This window comes from Mytilus edulis, chromosome 4, assembly GCF_963676685.1.
Source record: "Mytilus edulis chromosome 4, xbMytEdul2.2, whole genome shotgun sequence".
Classification (NCBI taxonomy): Eukaryota; Metazoa; Mollusca; class Bivalvia; order Mytilida; family Mytilidae; genus Mytilus; species Mytilus edulis.
In genome coordinates, this window is record NC_092347.1 from 4,759,822 (window position 1) to 4,785,688 (window position 25,867).

At 31.1% G+C, this 25,867-nt stretch overlaps 1 protein-coding gene across 1 annotated transcript in view; it reads right to left on the reverse strand.

Annotated features, from left to right (window-relative positions):
- The window catches only part of LOC139518780 (limbic system-associated membrane protein-like), a 39,174-nt gene extending 15,661 nt beyond the window's left edge, over positions 1 to 23,513 (reverse strand). The window contains exons 1-2 of the mRNA XM_071310333.1: positions 23,139 to 23,513; positions 1,295 to 1,410 (exon numbers count right to left, since the gene is read on the reverse strand). Of these exons, the coding sequence (XP_071166434.1) occupies positions 1,295 to 1,410; positions 23,139 to 23,193 (171 nt within the window). The 5' untranslated portion in view covers positions 23,194 to 23,513. The remainder of the gene's footprint in view (positions 1 to 1,294; positions 1,411 to 23,138) is intronic.
- Between the last annotated feature and the right edge of the window lie 2,354 nt (positions 23,514 to 25,867).

Here is a 25,867-nt window from a genome sequence, read left to right on the forward strand (position 1 = left end):
TATATATCTCAAGATAGATAAGGGTCTATCATTCATCTTCATCGATAAGACAATTCGACATGATATTTTTCCGAGAGACAATTTATTTAGATAAGTAATATCTTTACCGTGCCTTGTTTATCTTTCATATTAAAACCAACAGCCAATTCTCAGAAGTGATTAGAGTCTTCTTGACTTTTAACAATCACTGTCAATTTGAGATCATAAGACATTAGATGAAAGGAAATGCCTATAGAATTGTACTGGGATCGATTGGTATTATACGTTATAGCAATAGAAATATCCAATAGATTGTTATACTTCAAAGACAGCGGTGCTTTCTTTAACGCTGTTCCTCTTTGTAAAACGTTGTACAAGTAACAACAAACGTTCCAAAACAATAAGTGATTGATTGGCTTACTGTATAGAAAACACAAAAGATTTCAAAACGTAGACATTGATACAATAAATCTCACTGTGAATTTATTCCTAGTTTATAAAAAAACGACTAATCCTTCATAGAATAATGTATTGACTTAAAACAAGGATTCCCCCCATTGAATTCAGTCAAATATAAAAAAGATCACATGAATCTGTGTTCAATATGCCATATGCATGTGGGCAAAAATTATCAATATATAAAGATTCTTCATAATACTTCTATTTATTCGATTTGCCTTAATACGACATGGAAATTGCATCCTTTATTATTGTATTAGAGAAAAGAAGTTAACATTAAAACGATGACTTAACACCAGAGTATGGATCAAGGACATACAAACCCATGGCTACTTATTTAAAACAATGTCCATGCATGTTTATATTTATGTGTGTATTGGAAAATTGATGTTGCAACAACAGGTTGATTGATTTCGCATACCGGTCAAAGTGTCTTAAATAAACCATAACATTATGCAATTACAATCATTTCAAATAGCTTGGTTATTATATTATAATTCAAATACTAGTATAACATTATAGTTTGTTTAGCAATTTAAGGTCCTCGATGCTCTTCACCTTTGTACTTTATGTGGCCCTTTTAACTTTTTTTGAATCGTGCGTCACTGATTATCTTTATCTAGACGAAACGCACGTCTCGCGCAGATACAAAATTTCAATCCAGGTATCTATGAAGAGTTTATTTATATGAACATAATGATTTTTTTACTGTCCGGTTGTATTTTAATATAATACCCAACATTGGTCAAGACATTGTTGTAATGTTTAAGCCTTAATTTTAATGATAAAAAACAACAACTTTTTATAGGCAAACAGGAGGACGATTAGTATTATTATATGATCTTACAGAACTTACCATAATTTCTCTTTTGGATTCAACATGGCATGGGAGGATTGCCTGTTGCCCTTCTGTCACTGTAACATTGTGTGTAGAATATTTGTCAAATTGGTGTGGAAATGTACTTGTAATAACTGAAAATAAAGATGTTTGAAAACGATTTTATATTTTGACCATTCCATAGCGTGCGCTTCCTATCATTATTGCCTTAATAGAAGGCTGGTTTAAAAAAAATATTACTGTACATTGTACAATTAACTCGGTCACATGCATTATAATTATACAACAACAATAATATAGTGATGTTTTTATAATCTATATAAAAATAAGCAAATGTGGTATGATTGCCATTAAAACAACTACACAACAGAATTCAAATGAAGTGGATGTGAGTGATTATAGAAAACCGTATAACAACGAGAAAAACTCATGCTGTTGAGTCGGCAATGAAATGCCCCGATATGTTAAAAAATGAAACAATTGAATTGTGAAAACTAAAGGTTAAATTTGATGTGACAAAACAATTTACAAAATAACAAACACACCAGAAATGAACCAATGACAACCACTAAACTACGGGGTCATGACTTAGGACTAAACTACGGGGTCATGACTTAGGACTGAACTACGGGGTCATGATTTAGGACTGAACTACGGGGTCATGACTTAGGACTGAACTACGGGGTCATGACTTAGCACTGAACTACGGGGTCATGACTTAGGACTGAACTAAGGGGTCATGACTTAGGACTGAACTACGGGGTCATGACTTAGGACTGAACTAAGGGGTCATGACTTAGGACTGAACTACGGGGTCATGACTTAGCACTGAACTACGGGGTCATGACTTAGCACTGAACTACGGGGTCATGACTTAGGACTGAACTACGGGGTCATGACTTAGCACTGAACTACGGGGTCATGACTTAGGACAGGAACATACTATGTATCTAAAAGTAGTTTTTTTATGATATATTTCAGAATGAAATAAGTAGATATAGGAAGATGTAGTGTGAGTGCGAATGAGACAACCCTCCATCCAAATAACAATTAAAAAAAAAGTAAACCATTATAAGACCTTTTTAAAAGATTTTTGTTCTTGTTTAAACATGTTGTGAGTGCTCACAAAAGCACGTTTAAACTCGCCGTTTAACTCATTAGATCGATAAAAAGTTCGTACAAAAACACAAACTGGAATTGTAGGGTATTTATACATCAATGAAAAAAGAAGAAAAAACAGATCTGAGAGCACTTCCAGTTACTGACAGGTAGTTGAAGGCCAAAAACAACTAATAATCAGATGATCCACAGGGCGCAGCTTTATACGACCGCAGAGGTCGAACCCTGAACAGTTGGGGCAAGTATGGACACAACATTTAAGCTTGATACAGCTCTGAATTTGGATTGTGATTAAATAGTTGACACAACATAGGTTTCTGACACAGAATGAATGTGGTCTAAGAACTTAAACTTAAAAACTTAATTTTTTTAAATTGGACATTTACCTATTATGGTCCAATATCCAAAATCTAAATACATGGTTAGCTTCAGCATATCATAGAACCCTAAGAATTCAATTTTTGATGAAATCAAATAATGTTCAATTTTAGACCCTTTAGACCTCAATGTGGACCAATTTGATAACCGGGCCCAAATATAAAAAAATCTAAATACATGGTTAGATTTAGCATATTGAAGAACCCCATATATTCAATTTTTGTTAAAATCAAACAAAGTTTAATTTTTGACCCTTTGGACCTTAATGTAGACCAATTTGAAAACGGGACAATACTTTGCAATTGAATATTTCTTGCTATTGCGCAAAACTGTGCAATTGAAAATTTCTTGCTATTGCATAATACTGTGTAATTGAAGATTTCTTGCTATTGCGTAATACTGTGCAATTGAAAACTTCTTGCTTTTGCACAATACTGTGCAATTGAAAATTTCTTGCTATTGCACAATACTGTGCAATTGAAAATTTCTTGCTATTGCACAATACTTAATATAATAATTTTGGACCAACTTGAAAACTGGGCCAATAATAAAAAATCTAAGTACATAAAATTGAGAATGGAAATGGAGAATGTGCCAAAGAGACAACAACCCGACCATAAAAAAAAAACAACAGCAGAAGGTCACCAACAGGTCTTCAGTGTAGCGAGAAATTCCCGCACCCGGAGGCGTCCTTCAACTGGCCCCTAAGCAAATATATACTAGTTAAGTGATAATGAACATGTTTAGATTCAGCATATCAAAGAACCCCAAGAATTCAATTTTCGTTAAAATCAAGCTAAGTTTAATTTTGGACCCTTTGGACCTTAATGTAGACCAATTTGAAAACAGGACTAAAAATTAAGAATCTGAATACACGGTTAGATTTGGCATATCAAAGAACCCAAATAATTCATTCTTTGCTGAAATCAAACAAAGTTTAATTTTGGACCCTTTTGGCCCCTAATTCCTAAACTGTTGGGATCGAAACTCCCAAAATCAACCCAAACCTTCCTTTTGTGGTCATAAACCTTGTGTTAAAATTTCAGAGATTTCTATTAACTTATACTAAAGTTAGAGTGCAAAAACAAAAAAAAAATGCTTATTTGGGACCTTTTTAGCACCTTATTCCTAAACTGTTACGACTAAAACTCCCAAAATCAATCCCAACCTTCCTTTTGTGGTCATTGACCTTATGTTAAAATTTCATAGATTTCTGTTTACTTATACTAAAGTTATTGTTCGAAAACCAAGAAAAATGCTTATTTGGGCCCTTTTTGGCCCCTCATTCCTAAACAGTTGGAACCAAAACACCCAAAATCAATCCCAACCTTTTTTTTATGGTCATAACCCTTGTGTTTGAATTTCATAGATTTCTATTTACTTTACTAAAGTTAGAGTGCGAAAACCAAATGTCTTCGGACGACGACGACGACGACGACAACGCCAACGTGATACCAATATACGACCAAATTTTTTTTTTCAATTTTTGCGGTCGTATAAAAAAAAACCATCATGTCTCTAAGACTATATATCAACCAATACACATCCAGCATATTATGGATTCAGTAAAAAGACACCAATACCAGTAGGAGAAAACCCTTTTGCAATGCCAAACTATGTGTATTGACAGATTGCAGTACAGTAAATATGCGCATGCATATAATAATGCTACAAGCAATAGAAAACTGATTGAGTGAATCTCTGTTTATATCTGGGTCTAAGTAAAAACAGATATTCACAGTCATTGAAAAATAGTGTGTCCTAAAAATGTTTTTTTACCATGAGTTACGCCACGTTGTAGAGATGTACATTTTAAAATTTAGTAATCTTCTCCTGGATCGTCCGTAAAAAATTCAATGAAATAGTTTTTGTCGCTGTTTGCGCGAGTAGTCTTTCAGTAACCTCCGTTTCATGTACAAGTTTATATTGACGAAAAGGTCCGGCGACGTTAGTATATGGATTAGTTCCAGTACGACAGTAACATGGGTACAAGTCGCGACACGATGTTCTTTTAACACGACGTTACACCAAAAAAATGCGAAAAACTTAGAAGTATATTTTAAACAGATTGTTTTTCTTCAAAAAAAATTGTATGAAGTTTCGCAAATACTTTTTACTAGAATAAAGAATGAAATAGGGAATGTTCCAAAGAGTTAAAACCCTGATAAAATAACCTACAAAAAACAACAAAAACAACACAAAAACACCAATGTTTCTAGAATTTGATGAATCGGAACTCACTTTTAAAATCTAAACTTTTGGCATTGCACAAGGTTTTTAGTTTATTCAAGCCAGATACTCTACCTAAATTTCACTTAAATCTGATCGGATTTCTGTATAACTAACATTGACCGATTTCTGTGTATCTAACAGTTAAAGATTTTCTATTTTATTGCTTTTAAGTGTTGTAAAACCTAAGGAAAATAAACAAAATGTGACCGACTGTCTCTCTAAAACAGATAATATTTATTAGCCCACGTTTTGGTATAAATAAATAATCAAGTTTGTCCTGACGGAATGGCGTCAATTACAACCTGGTTATAATGGGTTAATCCCTGCATCATACAAATTCGAATACTAGTAGCCTTACGATAATCTTGCTGTCCTCTCTGTATTAATCAGGAACTATGCCCCTATTTTTACCATTATATTTGAAATTATTAATGTTTACAGATTATTCACAAAATTCTCTATCACTGTATTAGTCAAATTCATTGGTAACAAAGTTTTGAATCAATGATCACTCTATCTTCATATTTTGTACAAACGTTGATCGGTATATAATTATGGAATAAAATTAAATAAACAGAAATATTGCTATCGTCTCTGTATTAATTAGGAATTAGTCCTCCATTTTACCTGTACATAATTCACAAAATTCCCAAATCACTGTAGTCAGATTTGTTGCTTGTTTTAAGATCAATTATTCAAATTTGCTCCAATTTCAATTTTGGTACAAAAGTTGATATAAATATGATTAAGGAATTTAAATTAATATGAAAATATTCTTATATATTCATCTCTCGAATTGCTTGTGCATGGATGATAAAACATGTACTTAAACATTTTTTCATTGAAAGGCAATAATTTCAAAGAAGAAGAGATTAAAAACATTCCATAAGTGACTATTTTCGTGAATTTCGTTTCAGTTTGAAAAACGAGGGCCGTCGTGCAACGATTTAAATTATTATTATTATTCCATTTTGGGTGTGTCTTGCTTCCAAAACTAAAGACTTTGTCAGTTTTCTCATTTAAAACTTTATACGGTATCAGAAATAGTGCGTGCTAGTAACAATAATTAATGTCAGTCAATAATTACCATATAAAGTTAAATAAAACAGGCAGATATTTTTTATACCAACTATGGTAATTAAGAAGTTATATATGAAATCAATTGCATAACGAACCAAGCAATTCAACTACATTTTAACCTGAAGTACGCCATCATTTGTAAACTTTTATTAATGAAGTTCAGACCTAATGCATTTATTTCTGCAAATAATTTACACTTGCAAGCAAACACAGATTCCGTTTTGTTTTGTTAAGCTTACTATTTGCATGCCTTAACAAGATTCTTGTAAATGTTTAATTCATGAGCACTTGACCACAGTAAAGAATAAAAACAAACTAGAGATTGACTCAATCATTGCATTTACTTAAGTATAGTGTTTTCATATCACATTCAGCAAAACTACTAGAAACTTTGGATTGAAATTGACGTTTTCCCTCCATTTGTGTCATTAAACAGTAGAAATGACAAAAAGGAAATCAATCTTAGTTACATTAGTGTTATATTAGGATGACAATATTTCCCATCCTGAAAGCAAGTGATGTTGTTGTCTAGTCCGGAAATAGAACATCTCAGCTCCGGTAACATAACACTCAAATTCTAAGTTGTTATGGTCAATAAAGTGTTTCTTTTTCAGTAGTGTAGGATTTTTTTGCTCTTATGGAAGAATTTGCTTCTATAAAATTCAGTTAAGAACCAAAAAGGGAAGACATTACCCATTGCCATAAACGAAATGTGTACTTTATTTTTTTCTTGTAAAATAAATGAGTAAATAACAACATTGACGCGAAATCATTTAGAGGTTTGTGCTAGATAATGGTGAAGACAAAGGAAATGTCAAACAGTTTTGCATTAGACTTGAAAATAGATTAAAATTACCGTAGTAAAAAAAACAACTGGCGAGTTAAGTAATACACAAGCAAATTAAAATAAGATATGCAGTCGTTAGTAACAAACTTTTAACTGTAAAGAGACTGTTGAAATATCTACTTTTGTTATAAGTTTTTCTTCTGATCGGCTTTAGGACTGAAAAATAGATATATTTTTACTTGAAAAATGAGAACAGAAATGTACATTACGAATATAACGTAACAATCATTCATCGTGTTCAACAGCAAATAAAACCTTAATAATTTAATATATGGCGAAAGTTGGTATGGTGACACAAACAAGAAGCATTCTGAGAGTATTGCATGACAATACATAGTCCCCTACCGGTTGAAAATTAATGTTACTGTAACATAATGCTAACATAATCTATAAATTGTCATGGTGTTAACTATATACCAAATATAAAGTCAATATCTTCAAGGATGATGAAAAAACGTGTGAAAAACTGATTATCTAAGTGAATTTTCTAAGTCCAAGGACCATTACTCTACACAAAATTATCAGACCGAAACAAATTTCAAACTTGATCTGCAAATTATCATGATAAAATAATGTACCAATTTTTAAATCAATATCTTCAAGCATGACGAAAAAAAGTGCGGAAAATGATTATCTAAGTGAATTTTCAAGTCCAAAGACCATTATTCTGCACAAAATTATCAGAATGGAACAAAATTCGAAGTTGATCTGTAACTTGTCATGAAAAACAATATACCTAATATCAAATCAATGTCTTTAGGCACGAAGTTAAAAAATGTGAAAAACTTATTTGCCGGACTGACGGATGGACCGACAAATAGACAGACAGACAGACGGACGGAGTGCAAGTCCCCTTTGACTTCGTCGGTAGGTGACTAAAAAGAAGAGACTTATGATGAAATATTTAGTTCATCAAAATCTTTTGACTATCTAGATATTTCTCCGATTCTCACGCGGAGGTTGCATAGTTTTCCCCCTTCTATACAAAAAAATACGTTCCTGCTTTAGAAAAAGACTCATGACTTTTAACAAGTTGCGAGTACTTTTTATATTGGCATAATTTATTAATTGTCTAAATACGCATCTGATGCTTTAACATTTGTACACTTTATGTTATTATTCAAAGGATACTTCATCTTGTCTATGAATTTTAAGTTGCAACTCGATTAGGCATATCTGACTTTAGGTGCATTTTGGTTCTTTCATGTCGCGTACACTATTTTATAAGTTTTAGGAAAATTGTGGCTTTCCAATCATTGGATACGAGCGAAACTATTAAAGATTATTTTAGAATCATCGCAGTCATCATATGTTTTTATCAGTTCCAATATCACGTAAGTAGCCTTGATTTGTTAATCTTTAATAACAAGTACGAATTCAAAACTTTGGTTTGAGAGGGTGTGAGGGCAAAGATAAATTGGTCGCCGTGTTATAGAACAAGGATGATCGATAAGAGCCAACATTTGGTGTATGTTATATTTTAGATAATACCTTGCGGGCGTTAGCTAAGTTAAGATATTGTTGCCAATGCAGATTAATTTAGGAAGGGGTCTTTCATCGATTTGACCATATATCATCGAAAAGCATGATGAATACAGGGTAGTCAATTTTATTTAACGACATATTGGTGTAAATATTTATATCTTTCAGTTTCTTAAGATGTCAACATGTCAAAACATACATATCTGATCTAGAATGGCAAATTTTACGCGCACTCCTATGGGAATTTAAATACTGCAACAGCTTAGATTATGGGTGTATAAGAAGTCATGAAAGACGTTTGAAGGCATACATCTATATATAGTGTTGCAAAGCTATAGATGCAGCCTAGTTGGTTGGTCACTCTCAGCGAAATTCACCCTGACTGAAGAGAGGCGAAACATAAGAATATTCAAACTCATAAGTCGAAACCAAACTGACATTGACATGCTAAATTAAGCTTGACATAGAATCTACAAGTAAAACAAGGTTTAAAAAATGGTTGTCAATCATTTTTCAAATCGTACATATAGATTTTGATGTCAGTAACAATATAAAAACAATTGTGATTATTTCGTTATTGAAATTTGCACTTTTTAAAAAAATAACAGGGATATGATTAAATTTGCTCATGAAAAAAGGCATTAAATTTGCTCATGAAAAGCAATAAGTTCATTACAAAGTTTATTGTTTCTCTTCATTTTACATAAATGCTTAAATCTAAGTTTCGTATCTTATGCTTTCAAACATCATTGAATTAAACATAGAATTTGAGAGCACGAGGGATAAATTGTTTATCCAAAATGTGTAAAATTCATAAAAACTGATAAAATCAAACGTTATAGTGACTATGACAACAAACAGAACAATTAGAAAACAACTGTCATATTCCCGACTTGACATTTTCCGTAGCAAAAGGTGGGTTAAAACTGGTTTTATATCTAACTTAACCTCCCACTTGTATGACAATTGTTTATAGTTATATTGACAAAATTGTTTAACTTATAATTAATTAGTCTATCCATATACGTTTTAGCAATACATCAGGTACATTTCAGATTGAAACTTTAGTTTAACATGTAACATAAAAATGTAGTAATGCTGAGTTGCTGAATTGCCGCAATGATTATTTTCTAGTAAAACAGCACCGCGTGTATTTTCTTGACATCCAATTGCTCAAGGCATATATACATATTTTGTGTTTATATCTATAAAGTCAGCTGGTATTGATGTTTATACATGGCAGGGAATTGTGATAATGTACGACAAAAGGGACAATAAACAGGGAATATGTTCATTGGACACAGATAATGTCCCCGCTTGCATAAAATGTTATAAAGGGACACCACTCAAGACGCCACCAAAATTCGTACTTGATTTCAGTTATATGGTAATAAGCATTTTGTATAAGTATAATAGCATTTGGTTGAGGCAAACTAAAGTTAGAGAACGGAAACGTAAAATTCAGCATTTTTTTCCGTTTATAAGGGGCATAACTCTAAAAAGGTAAAAGGGGCACCAGCAAAATTAAAACTTGAGTTTCTTTGTGAATTTTTAAGCGTTGTGTTTAAGTTTCATATCATTTGGTTAAGGCAAATTAAAGTTAGAGAACGGAAACCAATTTCGTGAAGTATAAACGTACGCACGGACATGGAGAATTTTCGCATTAGCAATCATACCCTAAGTTCTTCTTATAAAGAGGCTAGTGTATTACCATTTCAAAAGGGTGCTGAATACTTCATTTTTCTAAAATAATATGAATATAGCGTCCAATTCTTATATTTACAAGATACAATTTTTCAAATGAAGAAGTATTTTTTTTTTAAATCATAATCTTTTGCACGAAGTAGGATTAATATTCATTAATCAAATGAACGGAGATGACAATTCTATAATCCGGATTGCTTTTCTATGGCATGTGGTGCTTTTATATGGCATAGGTTGCTTTTCTATGGCATAAGATGCTTTTACGTGGCATATGTTGCTTTTATATGGCATAGGTTGCTTTTACAACGCATGGGTTGCTTTCATATAACATATATTGCTTTTATATGGAATGTGTTGATTTCCTATGGCATATGCTGCTTTTATTTGGCATGGGTTGCTTTTAGATTGCATGTGTTGCTTTTAGATTGCATGTGTTGCTTGTGTGTTGCATATGTAGCATTTTCTGGCATTGCTTTATTGTGGCATGGGTTGTTTTTATATAGCATTGGTTGCTTTTATACAAAATGAAAGTTCATAACAGAATAAAATTATTCGTTTTTCACTAAATATAAGATTAGCATTCATATGAATAAATATATGTAATTGAAGACCACTTGAATCAACACACCAACAATTGAGAACGGAAGTGATATTATGCGTTCAGAAGGGCAATCACATCAGACAAAGGTCGATATGAGCAATTTATTTTTTTTATTTTTACGAAACTGCATAAAAAACTTTAAACTACTATTTTTGCATTGCTATTGCTTAAAATTTATAAAATAGCAACTCTAAATTCTATGCAAAAATATATGAATATATTTTTCCCTCTCAAATCTAAAAAAAAAAATGCTGCAGCGCGTTCCCAAATCCTGAAAGTCTAATCTTTGTGCGTTACCTGTTACACTCCCTTGGTATAATTTTCCCCAATATAAACATGAAGAATTATATTAATATCATAATTAATTCTGTGATTAACTTGTAGCTTAGACATTCTTTGTCTTTCATTTCCTGTTTATCACCTTTGTTAATTGATATACTTCTGTCTGGATACTGCAGATAATCGGAAAATATTTTATGACATACATTAAATGTTTATCACCTTTCCCCCGAAGGTGATATCAATAATATTGGACTACAACTAGAAATTGTGAACCAATAAAGTTTAATCAGAATTTGGTACAAAGACATTCACTCTTCTACAGTGAAACCCATCGACAAGACATTAGTGAGTGAATTTCGTATTCCCGTGAGAGTTTATCAAACATTCTTATATTTCTTTTAAGTGACCGAAGACGTTAGAAAATTGATTTGTTTTATTTAATCTACACCAATTCTTTATGGATGTGATATTATAACATATGGAAAATACTTTATGAGATCTTGAAAGATCAATTTCATGACAAATTATTTCTTTCGTTATCAGAGAAACGAAGCGTTATCAAGTTTGAAACATAACATTTCATGAATATTTGCATTTGTTTTATAATATAAAAATTATGTAAATTGATCACTTATTTAGAAGTTATCAGATAAATATCAATACAATACATATTACTTGGTCTTTATGCTTCATGAAAATGAATTTTAAAACGTTTCCGTTTCGGTTCTTGTGACGTCATTTCTCAGATGTCTGACGTAGAAATCACACTGCACATTTCTTTATCTTAAATTTCAAGAATTTTGATATATTTAAATTAATTGAGATTATGACATTTTCTTCCATTATAGGTTATTAATAATTGACTCTTGGGTAGTTGTTGCGTAAAAGCAATTGTCATAATTACGTGTAATAAAATAAGGAATTAGATGACGCTCTTTCACTACTCAATTAACTTATGGTCTATATACCCCCTACTAGGAGAGGTCTCAGGTGGTATGTTGTTCCAAAACGAAAACAGCAAAATTCCAAAAAGCAACAATGGGTAGACAAAACATCGACACAAAAAGTTAAAACTGTAGATTAAAATGGATTATACAGTTGTTATTGTGCAAAAACAACACAACAAAAATAAGTAAATAAATAAATGCAATCTTGGTTTTCATAAACATAAAGCTGATTTCATAAATGTGACTCATAGGTCTTGATATCCATCTCAATACGATACACAAGGTCAAAACGAGGTCTCGACCGGCATCGCTGTGTATTGTTGATTGAACAACTATCGGAAACAGGAAGTAGCTGCACCCCAAGCGTTGCTAACATGCTTCCATTCATTTTTATCGAGCTGCAGACTATATATAAAACCATTCCATATCATAGAAGCCAGGAAATGTTTGAAGAAAACTGTCTACTCAACGTCTTTCGGACGGATTGTAGTGACAGATGGGGTCGAGCGGTTGTTAAACCTGCGTTCGTCGTTGGCGACACTGGTGAAATTATATATGTACTGATAGTGTTTTACCGGTATAAGGACAGCACGTCATCAGTACGGCAGTGCTTCTACTGCAACATCGTCAAAATTACAAGAAGCGTTCGGTAAGTTCTTGGTATGTGGTTGTGGATGTGTTTGCGTGTGTGGTGGAAAGGGGGATTTTGAAAATGACCAAATGATTGTTTGAAATTTCTATTCCTTAATCTTAGAAGTTTTCAGAAGGAATACTCCTTTTCCAGACCTTTTGTCAGAAGCAATACTCCTGTTCCAGACCTTTTGTCAAAAGGAATACTCCTGTTCCAGACCTTTTACCGTGGTAATAAGTTGTTTTCCCACCACAGAAAACATTTACATGAAATTAAGAGTAGACAAATTGACAAGTCAGTCCTAGGAGAACAGAACACTATTAAATGAAATCTTTATCAATTAAATGCCCCTTTTAATAGTTCGCTTGTTGGGAACCACAAGTTATAATTTTCAATTTACATGGATGCGAATGATTCAAGACTTTTAACAAACGTGTGCGTAATTAGGATCTTTTATTCGATATAACGAAGTCAATTTGTACCCTTGTATAAAATTGAATCGAATTTGGCAAGCAAGTTAATCAAAGTCATTTTACTAATCAAGTTACACGTCATGGAGGACTATTGTAATTTCACAGTCAATTGCTACACTGAATGGCAAATTATCTACTACAACATTGGTTTGAACAGCCAAAAACTTTGATCGACGGATCTTCAATAATTACAAAATATGTCTTTAACAAAACCACCAGTTAACTCCAACAAGTAGGCTTAACTTTTCTTGGTGTAATTTGTCATAAAAATTTCATACTATTACAGAAGATATCAGTCGAACGCAACTAAAGTCATAAAACACATCAATCATACAAATGATATTTCAGAAAATCATATCAAAAAGATAAAATTGCAATATTTTCTTTTTAAATTATAAAACCAATTCAAGTTTTGTAATGGAATAATCTTAGAATGAGACACGTGTATAACTGTGTTTGTCTTATAAAGTTGGAATGAAGACAAATAGAGAAAAGTTAACGACTTGACTAGATGACGTATCAATATTGGTTAGGTTATATGGATTGGACAAAGATTAACCATAATTAACAACGTTAGATCACATCATACTGTAGATTAGAAAAGGATATATGCTGGTAAATATGAACATATGACATTATTGGGCATCAATTATTAAACCGAGTGCCATTAATGCTAAATTCTCCATCTGAGACTGAATGACCGCAAAACATTTGTACAGGCCTGTCTATATATATGTAGTCGGTAAATCGTGCAGTTTTTTTTGACATTTACGCAGTACTAAAAGTACTTTTGCGAACGTTGTTACACTGAGCAAAGTTTTAATAAGTTCATGAATAAATAAACACCTAAATGGGTTTTCTTTGTTTTTTACTTTCAGAAAAGAAGCAGGGCTGTTTTGTCCTTAAACTGTTTACACCAGTGTGATATTTTCATATGTTAATTAAACTATGATTTAAAATTTTACATTTGGCGTGCCACATCTAGAAATATATAGGCCACCATGAGAACAAGTACCAGACATTTTGCCAACAAGCTTCCAAAGTTCGCCCAGATGAGTTGTTGCAAGGCTTTTCAGCGTTGCAATATTCTAACAAGGCGATCGGATTTGTTGTCCAATTGCAATTGCGCAAACATATTATACGGATTTGTGAATAAGGTTTATTGTGTGGTCATTGTAAAAAGTAAAAAAACAAATTATAGTTAATATAATAATATGTTTGTCGTATTATAATTTGCACAATAATAACTTGTACACAATACATAACTAACGAGTACCAAACAGATAATGTTCCTATGGTGTGTGTGACTTGCAATCATATATCTAGTCTGCATAGCACACCGCGCATTTAACTGGAAACAAAAGACAATATAAATGCTGTACTAATTCATTGAGTCTACATACATTCATTCTTTGCACGTCATGGAATCATTTCAAATGGCTTTCAACTGGATGAACTCATTTGTTAAAAAGTTTTATCAGTTGAAGCAAGATGCTCAATCAAAGGTCAATGCAAAAAAAAAAAGCCGATTTCCACACAGTTAATCTTGATAATCTCAACTTTAAAATTGCATTATTTTATCTTTTTTAACATTAAAATAATTGTTTTTCTCGTTTTCTCCCCCTTTTTAAGGTTTAGATCGTTGTTTTATTGACGTTTCGAGTTTCGAATATCACGACGATACTTGTACTTTTAGACCAGTGTGAAGTCAGTTCCATTAAGATAAGGAACACTTTTATCAGTTGATCTTGTTTGAATGCTATTGACATATTAATCTACCGGCATATTGCTTTATTTATTTTATAATTACTTTTTGTGTATTTCTAGTCACGTTGAGATAATTCAAATTTGTTTAAAACATAATGAATTCTCACATCAATACAACATTAATGGATAAATTTTAACATTCTAAAAATCAGTCTGTAAAAATAAATAAAATGATCATTTCACTTTAAAGGTTAACCCTTATATTAATATATATATATATATACTTTGTTTTTTCATGTGTTTACTTAGAATGCCAAAATCTTTAGATCCTTGATTGTTTTAACCTATGAAATAAATGGACAGTTACAACTTATTCTTTGTCAAAACTTGTACCCAATGCATATGCTATATGAGATTTGTTTTTGAAGAATAAATTGAAATGTTTGTGTATGATAAAATAAAAGGAGGATAGGGAGGATTGTGTCAAATATACACCAATAAAAAGTAAAAAAATAATTGAATAAAACATTCAATCTTCAACGATATACAGGTATTTGTCTATCAGTGTTGAACTCCAAAACGTGCCGAGTTGGAAAAGTTGTATATTAATTTAACAGAGATTATCTATGATCTGCCATTAATACCAATTTCTCTTAATGGCAAACCGTTTAGAGACTAGAAACGCAGGCCACTGACGAGGTTCCTAACTTGAAGCAGACACACTATAAATTTTCATAGCTATAATATAAAAAAGTTTGTTTTGCGATAGCATCCCTCGATTTATATGGAGGTTAAATTCCGATATAATTAAGTTTTCATTATATTTTTTTTCCTTTTTGATACTGAAACTCAGAACAATGTTGTTGTTTAAGATTTTTATCGCAACTTTTATTCGTTTTTTTCCTTCAAATAATTTGAATTTTTCATTATATTAAAAATTACTGGCTTTTATATCTGATTGTAAGAGATATTTCATAGTTTGATATATCAAATCAGCTTTCAAATTTCAATTACTTTAGTACCGCGAAGAGATGTGAAGCCTTGGAGACTCCTCGTAATCATATCTTGTATTTATGATGATTGATGGCACCCAAAGGGTCAACAAATGGGTTGTCTTGAATACTACAGGAAGTCACACTAAATGTAATCTGTTTTTTTAAACTACTAGACCAAACTAACACATATTCAGATGGAACGCTTTATGGAAAGTATTATATAAAAAAATGTAAATTTACTGATGTTTTCGTCAGATAAAATATATGTAAACTTAAAATCAAAGCTTAATGTTTATATTGGAGTAATATTTCCACTTTAGCGTTGACTATATTACTGTAATTTTAGAAACCGTTACTTTTTCTGAGACATAGCTATCAAATACTTAGCCTGCTAAGTTGGTCAGAGTGCTACTCTGCACAAAGATTCTCATGAAAGATATATGAGAAAAACAAACGATATCAAAATTAGTGCATGAACAACAAAAACACACATAAAGTAAATGAACAGCGCTATCATTGTTGTTCGTCATTTCTAAGTAACAATGAGACCTTCATCTGACACGGAGCAAAAATGAAATAAAAAGGGGAACAGATGCATATAATGTTATAAAGGGACATAAAACTGACGCTACACACATTTGTACTTGATCTGAGCTATGAGGTAGTAAGAATTGTATAAGTTTTATACCATTTGGTTGAGGCAAACTTAAGTTAGAGAACAGAAACGAAAGCCTAGCATTTTTTTTCAATTTGTAAAGGGTCATATCTTATATCAAAGTGACACCACCTATATTTAAACTTGACCTGTGTTTTGTGGTAATACGCATTGTGTATAAGTTACCTAACATTGTGAGAGGAAAACAAAAAAGAGTTAAGAGAACGGAAACCAATTTTGGGACGTGCAGACGCACATATGGATATGGGTTAAACTTAATGCCTACTCCGCTACGACGGGGTCATAAAGATACAGCAATGCTATCACTTCATAGATAATATACGTTAATTTAAGATTTCTCAATGTTTGTCTCAATCAAAAAAAGTTTGTGCACATCATTTATACAAGGATTGGTTCTTCAAACTTGCATACAATATCTGGTTTTTTTTTGGTTATATAACGGTCGATTCATGATTATTAAAAGAGAGGCGAAAGATACCGAAAAGAACAGTATACTACGTAATACTGAGCAAAAGAGTCTTAGAGACAACCCGAATTAAGTCTAAGGGTCATATAAACACCATGATAGTGATGTTACATCCTTATAACAGAATCAAATAGCTTTCCATCTTTTATTGCTTTATCATCGATACTTGAACAAAACTTTCTTTTCCATCAACACACATTTAGTGTTCCGATTATTGAGATACATAAAAACTTATCTATAAAGGTGGAATAACATTAGTCACTCGGTTGATTGATAATGTACGAACAATTTCTATGTAAACACGGGGAAAGATTCTTATTATCTAAATTGACATTTAGAAAAATAATATTTAACTGTAATGATGATAATGAAAATTCTACAAATATTTTACGTGAAGTTGATACTTTATAGTTACTAAAATTGGAACTTGCAGCATGGTGAAGATTGTCTATTTATAACAGATTTTTTTTAATTTGTATCATTGTTTTAAAACTAGGTGGGTTGGGTTATGTTTTTTTCTAAAATAAATATTCTGATTCCCAATTTGACGGAGATAAAAATTCTTGTCAAGCAGAAAAAAATATATTCTAAATGCTAAATAACCCCATACCTTATAGTGTTAAATTTTGAAAAAAAATAATCTGATTGGTCACGTTAAAAAACTAGATCTTTCCTGACTAAGAAAAAAAAACCATACCCCCCCCCTTTCTGAGGTTAATTGGTTGCTCCCTTTGGTCATTTTTGTCGAAAATCTAAATGTTAAAATCATACGACAAGCTTAAAGACGTGATCTTTCTGAAATACTTCTAATTCTCAAATTCCCCATAGTGGCGCCCACACCTAATATCCGATTTTTTTAAAGTAAAGAATTGCTTTATTTTCAAATGTAACGAATGTAAAAATCTAACTACTAAATGTGTTCAGATGTTTTACTGTTGAAATTCAAAATAACTTTTTCTAAAATTGAGAATGAAAAATATGCATACAGATAGTTTTGAGTGGTTATTTATGAGACATAAGCATGTGAAAAAAAAACTTCTGCTGCATTATTTTGTCCCTTATAGCTATTATAAATGTAGTCTTTATTTGGATTTTTAGAAAAATAAATCAATTATATATGTTGAAGAAATTGGTTAGCAGTTTTGACATAGATTAAGTTAATTTTATATTTTCTAAAATAACATCTTGAAAACGCTTGAGAGAGTTGTTGAATATGAGTTTGAAATTTCAGTAGAGGTACACCAACTTTATTGCATGTTGAACTTCGATTTAACTCGCCTGTTTTATGTCAAGGAATTTGATGTCACTCAAGCGGTTTAATTATGTCAAATGAAAAACAACACTATCATGCTACTTGCAACATCAGCTTAAATTCTATGTCTCTGGTGAAGACTAACAAGAGACAAAATACAAGGATTTACGTACAAGTTGTTAAAACCTCTTCATTAGTAAGACAATCCGAAATCTTTTTTCCTAGCATGTTTTGCTGTGATAAAAACTAAAGTTAAATTAGACCTTGCGGTATACATTAAACAATTCTTAACATTTATATATTAATAATACCAAGGGTTGAAAAAAAATCCTAGAAGGAAGAAGGACACCAAACTTCATGGCAAAAGAAATATAACCGAATAGAAATAAAAGTGCACAAAACACTGTTCAAACGAAGATAAAAAGAGAAGACTAATTCAACTGGACAATAATTCAACTGAACCAAAGTCAAAGGTAAACTTGACAATTCCGAAAGGATAAGTAGTTTCTGCTCTACCATTGGTATATGGCACGCCGTTTTCATATTTATTCAAATTTGAAGATATCTTATTTATTTAACAAGATATCTTTAATTTTTATAAGATATCTTATTTAATTTGAAAGTAAATAAGATATCTTTATTAGTTTATAAGATATCTCTATTAGTTTATAAGATATCTCTATAAGTTAATAAGATATCTCTATTAATTAATAAGATATCTTACTTCTTTATAAAGATATCTTTTAAATACATACTTTATAAGATATATTATTAATTAATAGAGATATCTTTTAAACTAATAGAGATATCTTATTAATTAATAGAGATATCTTATAAACTAATAGAGATATCTTTATAACCAATTAAATAAGATATCTCTATAAGTTAATAAGATATCTCTAAAAGTTTATAAGATATCTCTATTTGTTTATAAGATATCTCTATAAGTTAATAAGATATCTCTATAAGTTAATAAGATATCTCTTAAAGTTAATAAGATATCTCTAAAAGTTTATAAGATATCTCTAAAAGTTTATAAGATATCTCTATTAGTTTATAAGATATCTCTATTAATTTATAAGATATCTCTATTAATTAATAAGATATCTTACAAAGTATATAAGATATCTTACTTCTTTATAAAGATATCTTTTAAATACATACTTAATAAGATATCTTATTAATTAATAGAGATATCTTAGAAACTAATAGAGATATCTTATTAATTAATACAGATATCTTAGAAACTAATAGAGATATCTTATTAATTAATAGAGATATATTATAAACTAATAGAGATATCTTATTAATTAATAGAGATATCTTATGAACTAATAGAGATATCTTATTAAGTAAATAAGATATCTCTATTATAAACTATATAAAAGATATCTTATATAGTTAATAAGATATCTTATAAATTAATAGAGATATCTTATATTTTAAATAAGATATCTTATATATTTAATAAGATATCTTTATAAACATTTTAATAAGATATCTTATTTAATATATAAGATATCTTATTTAATAAATGAAGAAGGTAAAGAACTAAACAACTGAACCACGCTGCAGTAATTATACAGGTACTAACCCAAGAGAAAGTAGTGGTTTTCTTTTATCTTAATGTTTTTCTCCATTTTGAGTTTTGATTTTATCACTTTTTGACCTATTTGTGGTCCATGTTGATGTTTTCCTCGATTCATGTTGATGCCTTTTGTGGTTCATGTTGATGCTTTTTGTGGTCCATGTTGATACTTTTTGTGATTCATGTGGATACTTTTTGTGATTAATGTTGATGCTTTTTGTGATCCATGTTGATGCTTTTTGTGATTCATGTGGATACTTTTTGTGTTCCATGTTGATGCTCTTTGTGATTCATGTTGATGCTTTTTGTGATTCATGTGGATACTTTTTGTGTTCCATGTTGATGCTATTTGTGATTCATGTTGATGCTTTTTGTGATCCATGTTGATGCTTTTTGTGTTCCATGTTGATGCTATTTGTGATTCATGTTGATGCTTTTTGTGATTAATGTTGATGCTTTTTGTGATCCATGTTGATGCTTTTTGTGATCCATGTTGATGCTTTTTGTGATTCATGTGGATACTTTTTGTGTTCCATGTTGATGCTGTTTGTGATTTATGTTGATGCTTTTTGTGATTCATGAGGATACTTTTTGTGATTCATGTTGATGCTTCTTAGATCTTCTCTGTATGATTCGTTTTGATGCTGATTTTGGGCTATTACTCTATTTTGAAATTTCATATTGATGCATTATGGTCTATTAGTTGATAATTTGTTGTAACGATTTTGTTATTCAATTTTATACTTTGTTGATACTTTGTGTATTTATTCTGTTATTCATGTTGATAATTTGTTGTATATTTATTGGTGATACTTGTTGTATCAACTAGATATCATTGAGATAGGAACCATCTCTGTGGGCCCCGCTGTGAATAATGTGCATTAAAAAATTGTATCTTTACCATAGGACATGGGTTTGTCAACTGAAATCAAAGTTTTTGACCTTGACCTTTGACCTATGAAGTTGTAAATAAATTATGACACACCCTTTGGTGTTGGTTTATAAACATGTCAAGTATAAACTTTGAAATGATAAAGGTTCTCAAGATATAGAGCGGACACAATCTTTACCATAGGACATGGGGTTGTCAACTGAAACCAAAGTTTTTGACCTTGACCTTTGACCTAGGAAGTTGCACATAAATTATGACACACCCTTTGGTGTTGGTTTATATACATGTCAAGTATAAACTTTGAAATCATAACGGTTCTCAAGATATAGAGCGGACACGATCTTCACCACAGGACACAGGGTTGTCAACTGAAACCAAAGTTTTTTTACCTTGACCTTTGACCTAGGAAGTTGTACATACATCATGACACGCCCTCTGGTGGTGGTTAATAAACATGTAAAGTATAAAGTATGAAATCATAATGGTTCTCTAGATATGGAGCGGACACAAAGTGTTACGGACGGACGGACGGACGGACGGACAGACTGATCACTATAGGGGACCGCCTTTGGCGGGACCCTAATTATGTTATTAATGTTGGTACTTGTTGTATCAAATCTGTTTTAAATGTTGATACATTTGTGTACTCTTTGTGTCTATTTTGGACATCGGTATACTACAGTTGCCTTTATTTGGTATTAATGTTGATACTTTGTTGTACTTATTTTTGTTATTAATAATTTGTACTTTTTTCTATTGGTTTTCTTATTAATGTAAATACTTTGTTGTGTCTTGTTTTGTTTTTCATGTTGGTACTTAGTTGTATTAATTTTATTATTCATGCTGAAACTTTGTTGTATTTATTTTGTTATTTATGTTGATGCTTTGTTGTTTCTATTTTATTATTCATATTGACACTTTGATGTGACTATTTTATTATTCAGGTTGATGCTTTGTTGTATCTTTTTTATTGTCTATGTTGATGATTTGTTGTGCATATTTTATTTTTCAGTTTGATAATTTGTTGTAAAGTATTCATGTTGATAATTTGTTGTGCATATTTTGTTATTCAGGTTGATAATATGTTGTAAATATTTTTATCCATGTTGATACTAGTTTGTTGTTTTAATTTGAGTATTCATGTTGATACTTTGTTGTTTCTATTGTATTATTTAGGCTGATAATTTGTTGTTTCTATTTTATTATTCAGGTTGATAATTTGTTGTGCATATTTTATCATTCATGTTGATAATTTGTTGTGCATATTTTATTATTCATGTTGATAAATTGTGCATTTTTGTTTGTTATTTATGTCGATGCTTTGTTGTATCTTTTTTATTATTCATGTTGAAACTTTGAAGTATCTACTTTGTTATTCATGATGATAACTTGTTGAATCTATTTTGTTATTCATGTTTATGCTTTGTTGTATCTATTGTATTATGTTAATGAGTTGTTATGTTGTCTTTTTAATGATTCATGTTATGTTTGGCCGGCCATACTATAATTTATGTTAATGTTGCACGGAAACATTTCGAAATCCATTGTTTGTGATTCGTTGTGCTGATTTATTTTAGTATATTTTGTAATTTATGTTGAAAATACTTGCGTCCTTATTTTGACATTGGATTGATTTATTTTGTATTTTGTATTTTTTATGCTTCATGTTGATGCGGTGTAGGTTAATTTGGCGATACTTAGTTGATGTTTGTGTGACAATTTTGTGAGTCATGTTGATTTTTGTTTGTGTCCTTTAAATATATTGACAATGTTTTTTTTGTATCTATGTTCCAATACCTTGTTACTGTTGCTTATTGTCAATTTTGTGCTTCATGACTATATACTTTTTGGACTAATTTGTGATGTTTTCATTCATCTTATACATTATAGGTACTTTACTTTAGATGGCGCTTGTTTGAGAGAATAATAACTACAATAGTATTTGTGTTGCTGGGTAGCTGTCTGATAAATGTTTACAGTCTGTTACTTGTACTTTATAGTTATACAACATGAGTCCATTCGTACTTTTAATTGTCTCAAAGTCGTTAAAAATGATTTTTTATATTATCACAATCAAAAGGTCTTTAATTGTAATTAAGGCTACATAAAAAGAAACAAGTTCTTCCAAACACCAAACCTATTACATGCTAAGTTTAGTTTATAATTTTCAATCTAATGGTTAAGTACATTATAATTAACCTGACATTCAAGTGTCTTTAAATATCAGGTGGAATTAACTTAATTTACTTTTTAGACCAATAGTTTGTTTTATTCAAACTAAAAATATCTCTTGGATTTCATCGTATAGTACGCGTCACCGAATTCCTTTTACGTTTAATATTTTAAAAGGAAATACTAGTAAGAATTTTTGATACCGAAACCTTGTGAGCGTTGAACTATTTACGTTTTATATTATTAAAGGAAATACTAGTATCTAAGATTTTTTCATACCGAAACATTTTGCGCGTTGAACTGAGTAATAGCAAATTAAAAAGATAAAAAAAACTCACCTGACTCCAGGTATGGTAAAATAATTAACACCGTGATACTCAGGTAGTAGATCATTCCGCTAAAAAAGTATTCCTTTTTAACATCCAAATATTCCAATCAGCTGATTAAGAGTCAATAACACGATCATAACACAGACAAAATCCCCAAAGTAATACTTAGAAAAACTTTACGATAATCAAATAACTTTCCTTTGACAAATATTGCTTCATTAGTAATGACTGAGATCTCCTTTAAGGACTATACTACACTATATAAATTACATTCTCTTGTGGAGTATACGATCTATCTGATATGTAATGGACAGGTTAACACCGGGTTTATATGTTTATCTAGGGTTTTTACTAGTATTGATCAGCGGTGATCAACAGTGCTACAAGACAAAGTCACAAACTCAGTGAAGCAATTGAAAATTGATGGTGAAAATCTCTATTTGGGGGTGTTGCTTCAGTACGCCAATCATCAAGCAGAAAACAAGACTGATATATACCATACTTGTGAGTTGAGATTTGTCAGGATTCATGTAATAAAATCATCAGAGCCTCTTATCATACTGGTTTTTATTAGTCCTTTTCTGTTTGGAATATTGTAAAAGAAATCAAGATTAAATTGACTTAATGATGTAATCTAACGATGTAAAACTAGCTTAATAAGTGTCACACGCCGCTTTCAAATTTTCATTTATTTCTTTTTAATAGTGACAGTTTGGAGTGTAAATCAACATGATCAATACGCTTGGCAATCTGTCTAGTGTCCAACATATTAAACATAACTTTTGGTTACACTTACGATAATACATTCTAGTAAATGTCCATCGATGAAATATACAAAACGTATGTAGATCTATGACAGGTCCATGTCTGGTGCTTACCCAGAGTGTTTACCTACAGTTTTTGAAGTGTCTAATTTGCAATATGATCGACAGTGGAAGGTGAATAGGAAATGTTTATTGGAAAACTTTTTTAATGTTGACAAAAGTTTAATATTTAATTTTGATTGGAATTACAATTATTTGGAAATTCAAAACAATTGTGTCTTTTTATGCCCCACCTACGATAGTAGAGGGGCATTATGTTTTCTGGTCTGTGGCTCCGTTCGTCCGTCCGTCTGTGCGTCCGTTCAGGTTAAAGTTTTTGGTCAAGGTAGTTTTTGATGAAGCTGAAGTCCAATCAACTTGAAACTTAGTACACTTGTTGCTTATGATATGATCTTTTAAATTTTAAAGCCAAATAAGACTTTTGACCCCAATTTCACGGTCCACTGAACATAGAAAATGAAAGTGGGAGTTTCAGGTTAAAGTTTTTGGTCAAGGTAGTTTTTGATGAAGCTGAAGTCCAATCAACATGAAACTTAGTACAATTGTTGCTTATGATATGATCGTTTTAATTTTAAAGCCAAATTAGACTTTCGACCCCAATTTCACGGTCCACTGAACATAGAAAATGAAAGTGGGAGTTTCAGGTTAATGTTTTTGGTCAAGGTAGTTTCTGATGAAGCTGAAGTCCAATCAACTTGAAACTTAGTACACTTGTTGCTTATGATATGATCTTTCTAATTTTAAGCCAAATTAGACTTTTGACCCCAATTTAACCGTCCACTGAACATAGAAAATGAAAGTGGGAGTTTCAGGTTAAAGTTTTTGGTCAAGGTAGTTTTTGATGAAGCTGAAGTCCAATCAACTTGAAACTTAGTAAACTTGTTGCTTATGATATGATATTTTTAATTTTAAAGCCAAATTAGACTTTTGACCCCAATTTCACGGTCCACTAATCATAGAAAATGAAAGTGGGCGTTTCAGGTTAAAGTTTTTGGTCAAGGTAGTTTTTGATAAAATTGAAGTCCAATCAACTTGAAACTTAGTACATATGTTCCCTATAGTATAATCTTTCTAATTTTAATGCCAAATTAGATTATTACCCAATTTCACGGTCCATGGAACATGGTAAAGGATAGTGTGAGTGGGGCATCCGTGTACTTTGGACACATTCTTGTTTATTGGACATTCACCACTAAAAAATTGGTTACACCCAGAACATGTATGCTTGCATAAAAGCCCCAAATGTATAGACACTCTGCGTATCAAATTCAAATAATACCACTCTAACATCTTCTTACTGCTATATTTTAAGCTTTGTTGGACGTGCTAAAATATAGTTGTCAGAGATAAAACCCGACCAAGACTTTATTCAGTTATATACGAACATAATCAAATTTTCACCTATCTTCGTCAAACTTTATCAATTGATTTGACAGAAGAGTCTGAATGTCTGTCTGTATACAGCGCATGATATCTGACTAGTTATTTTTTTTTAAACTTTTTTTTTATATTCCACTACTTGTAATTAGACTCGATGTAATTCGGGGTAGGCACTTTCTTCAACTGTTGTCTGCTATCAGGAACTTTCCAAGATAGAAATGTTTCTAAAGTATTTGGGTAATCCTTGACCTTTTCCAATATGGACTTTAGTGTGGTCAAAATCATAAATTACATTATAATACTGTTACATACATGTACAGAATACACAAGCAAGTCAACTCATAAAAATCAGCTGAACATTCTTTACCGCTTTTGTTAAAGAGAAATCAAGCTTCTCGACGATAAAAAAAGATTGTGTCAAACTGCTATAGATCCAATGATATTATTCCTGCAAATTGTGAGGTTCAAACTTCTTAGAATTATTACATTTTTGTCAATTGCAACAGGTCAAAGTAAATATTTTGTCAAAGTTTT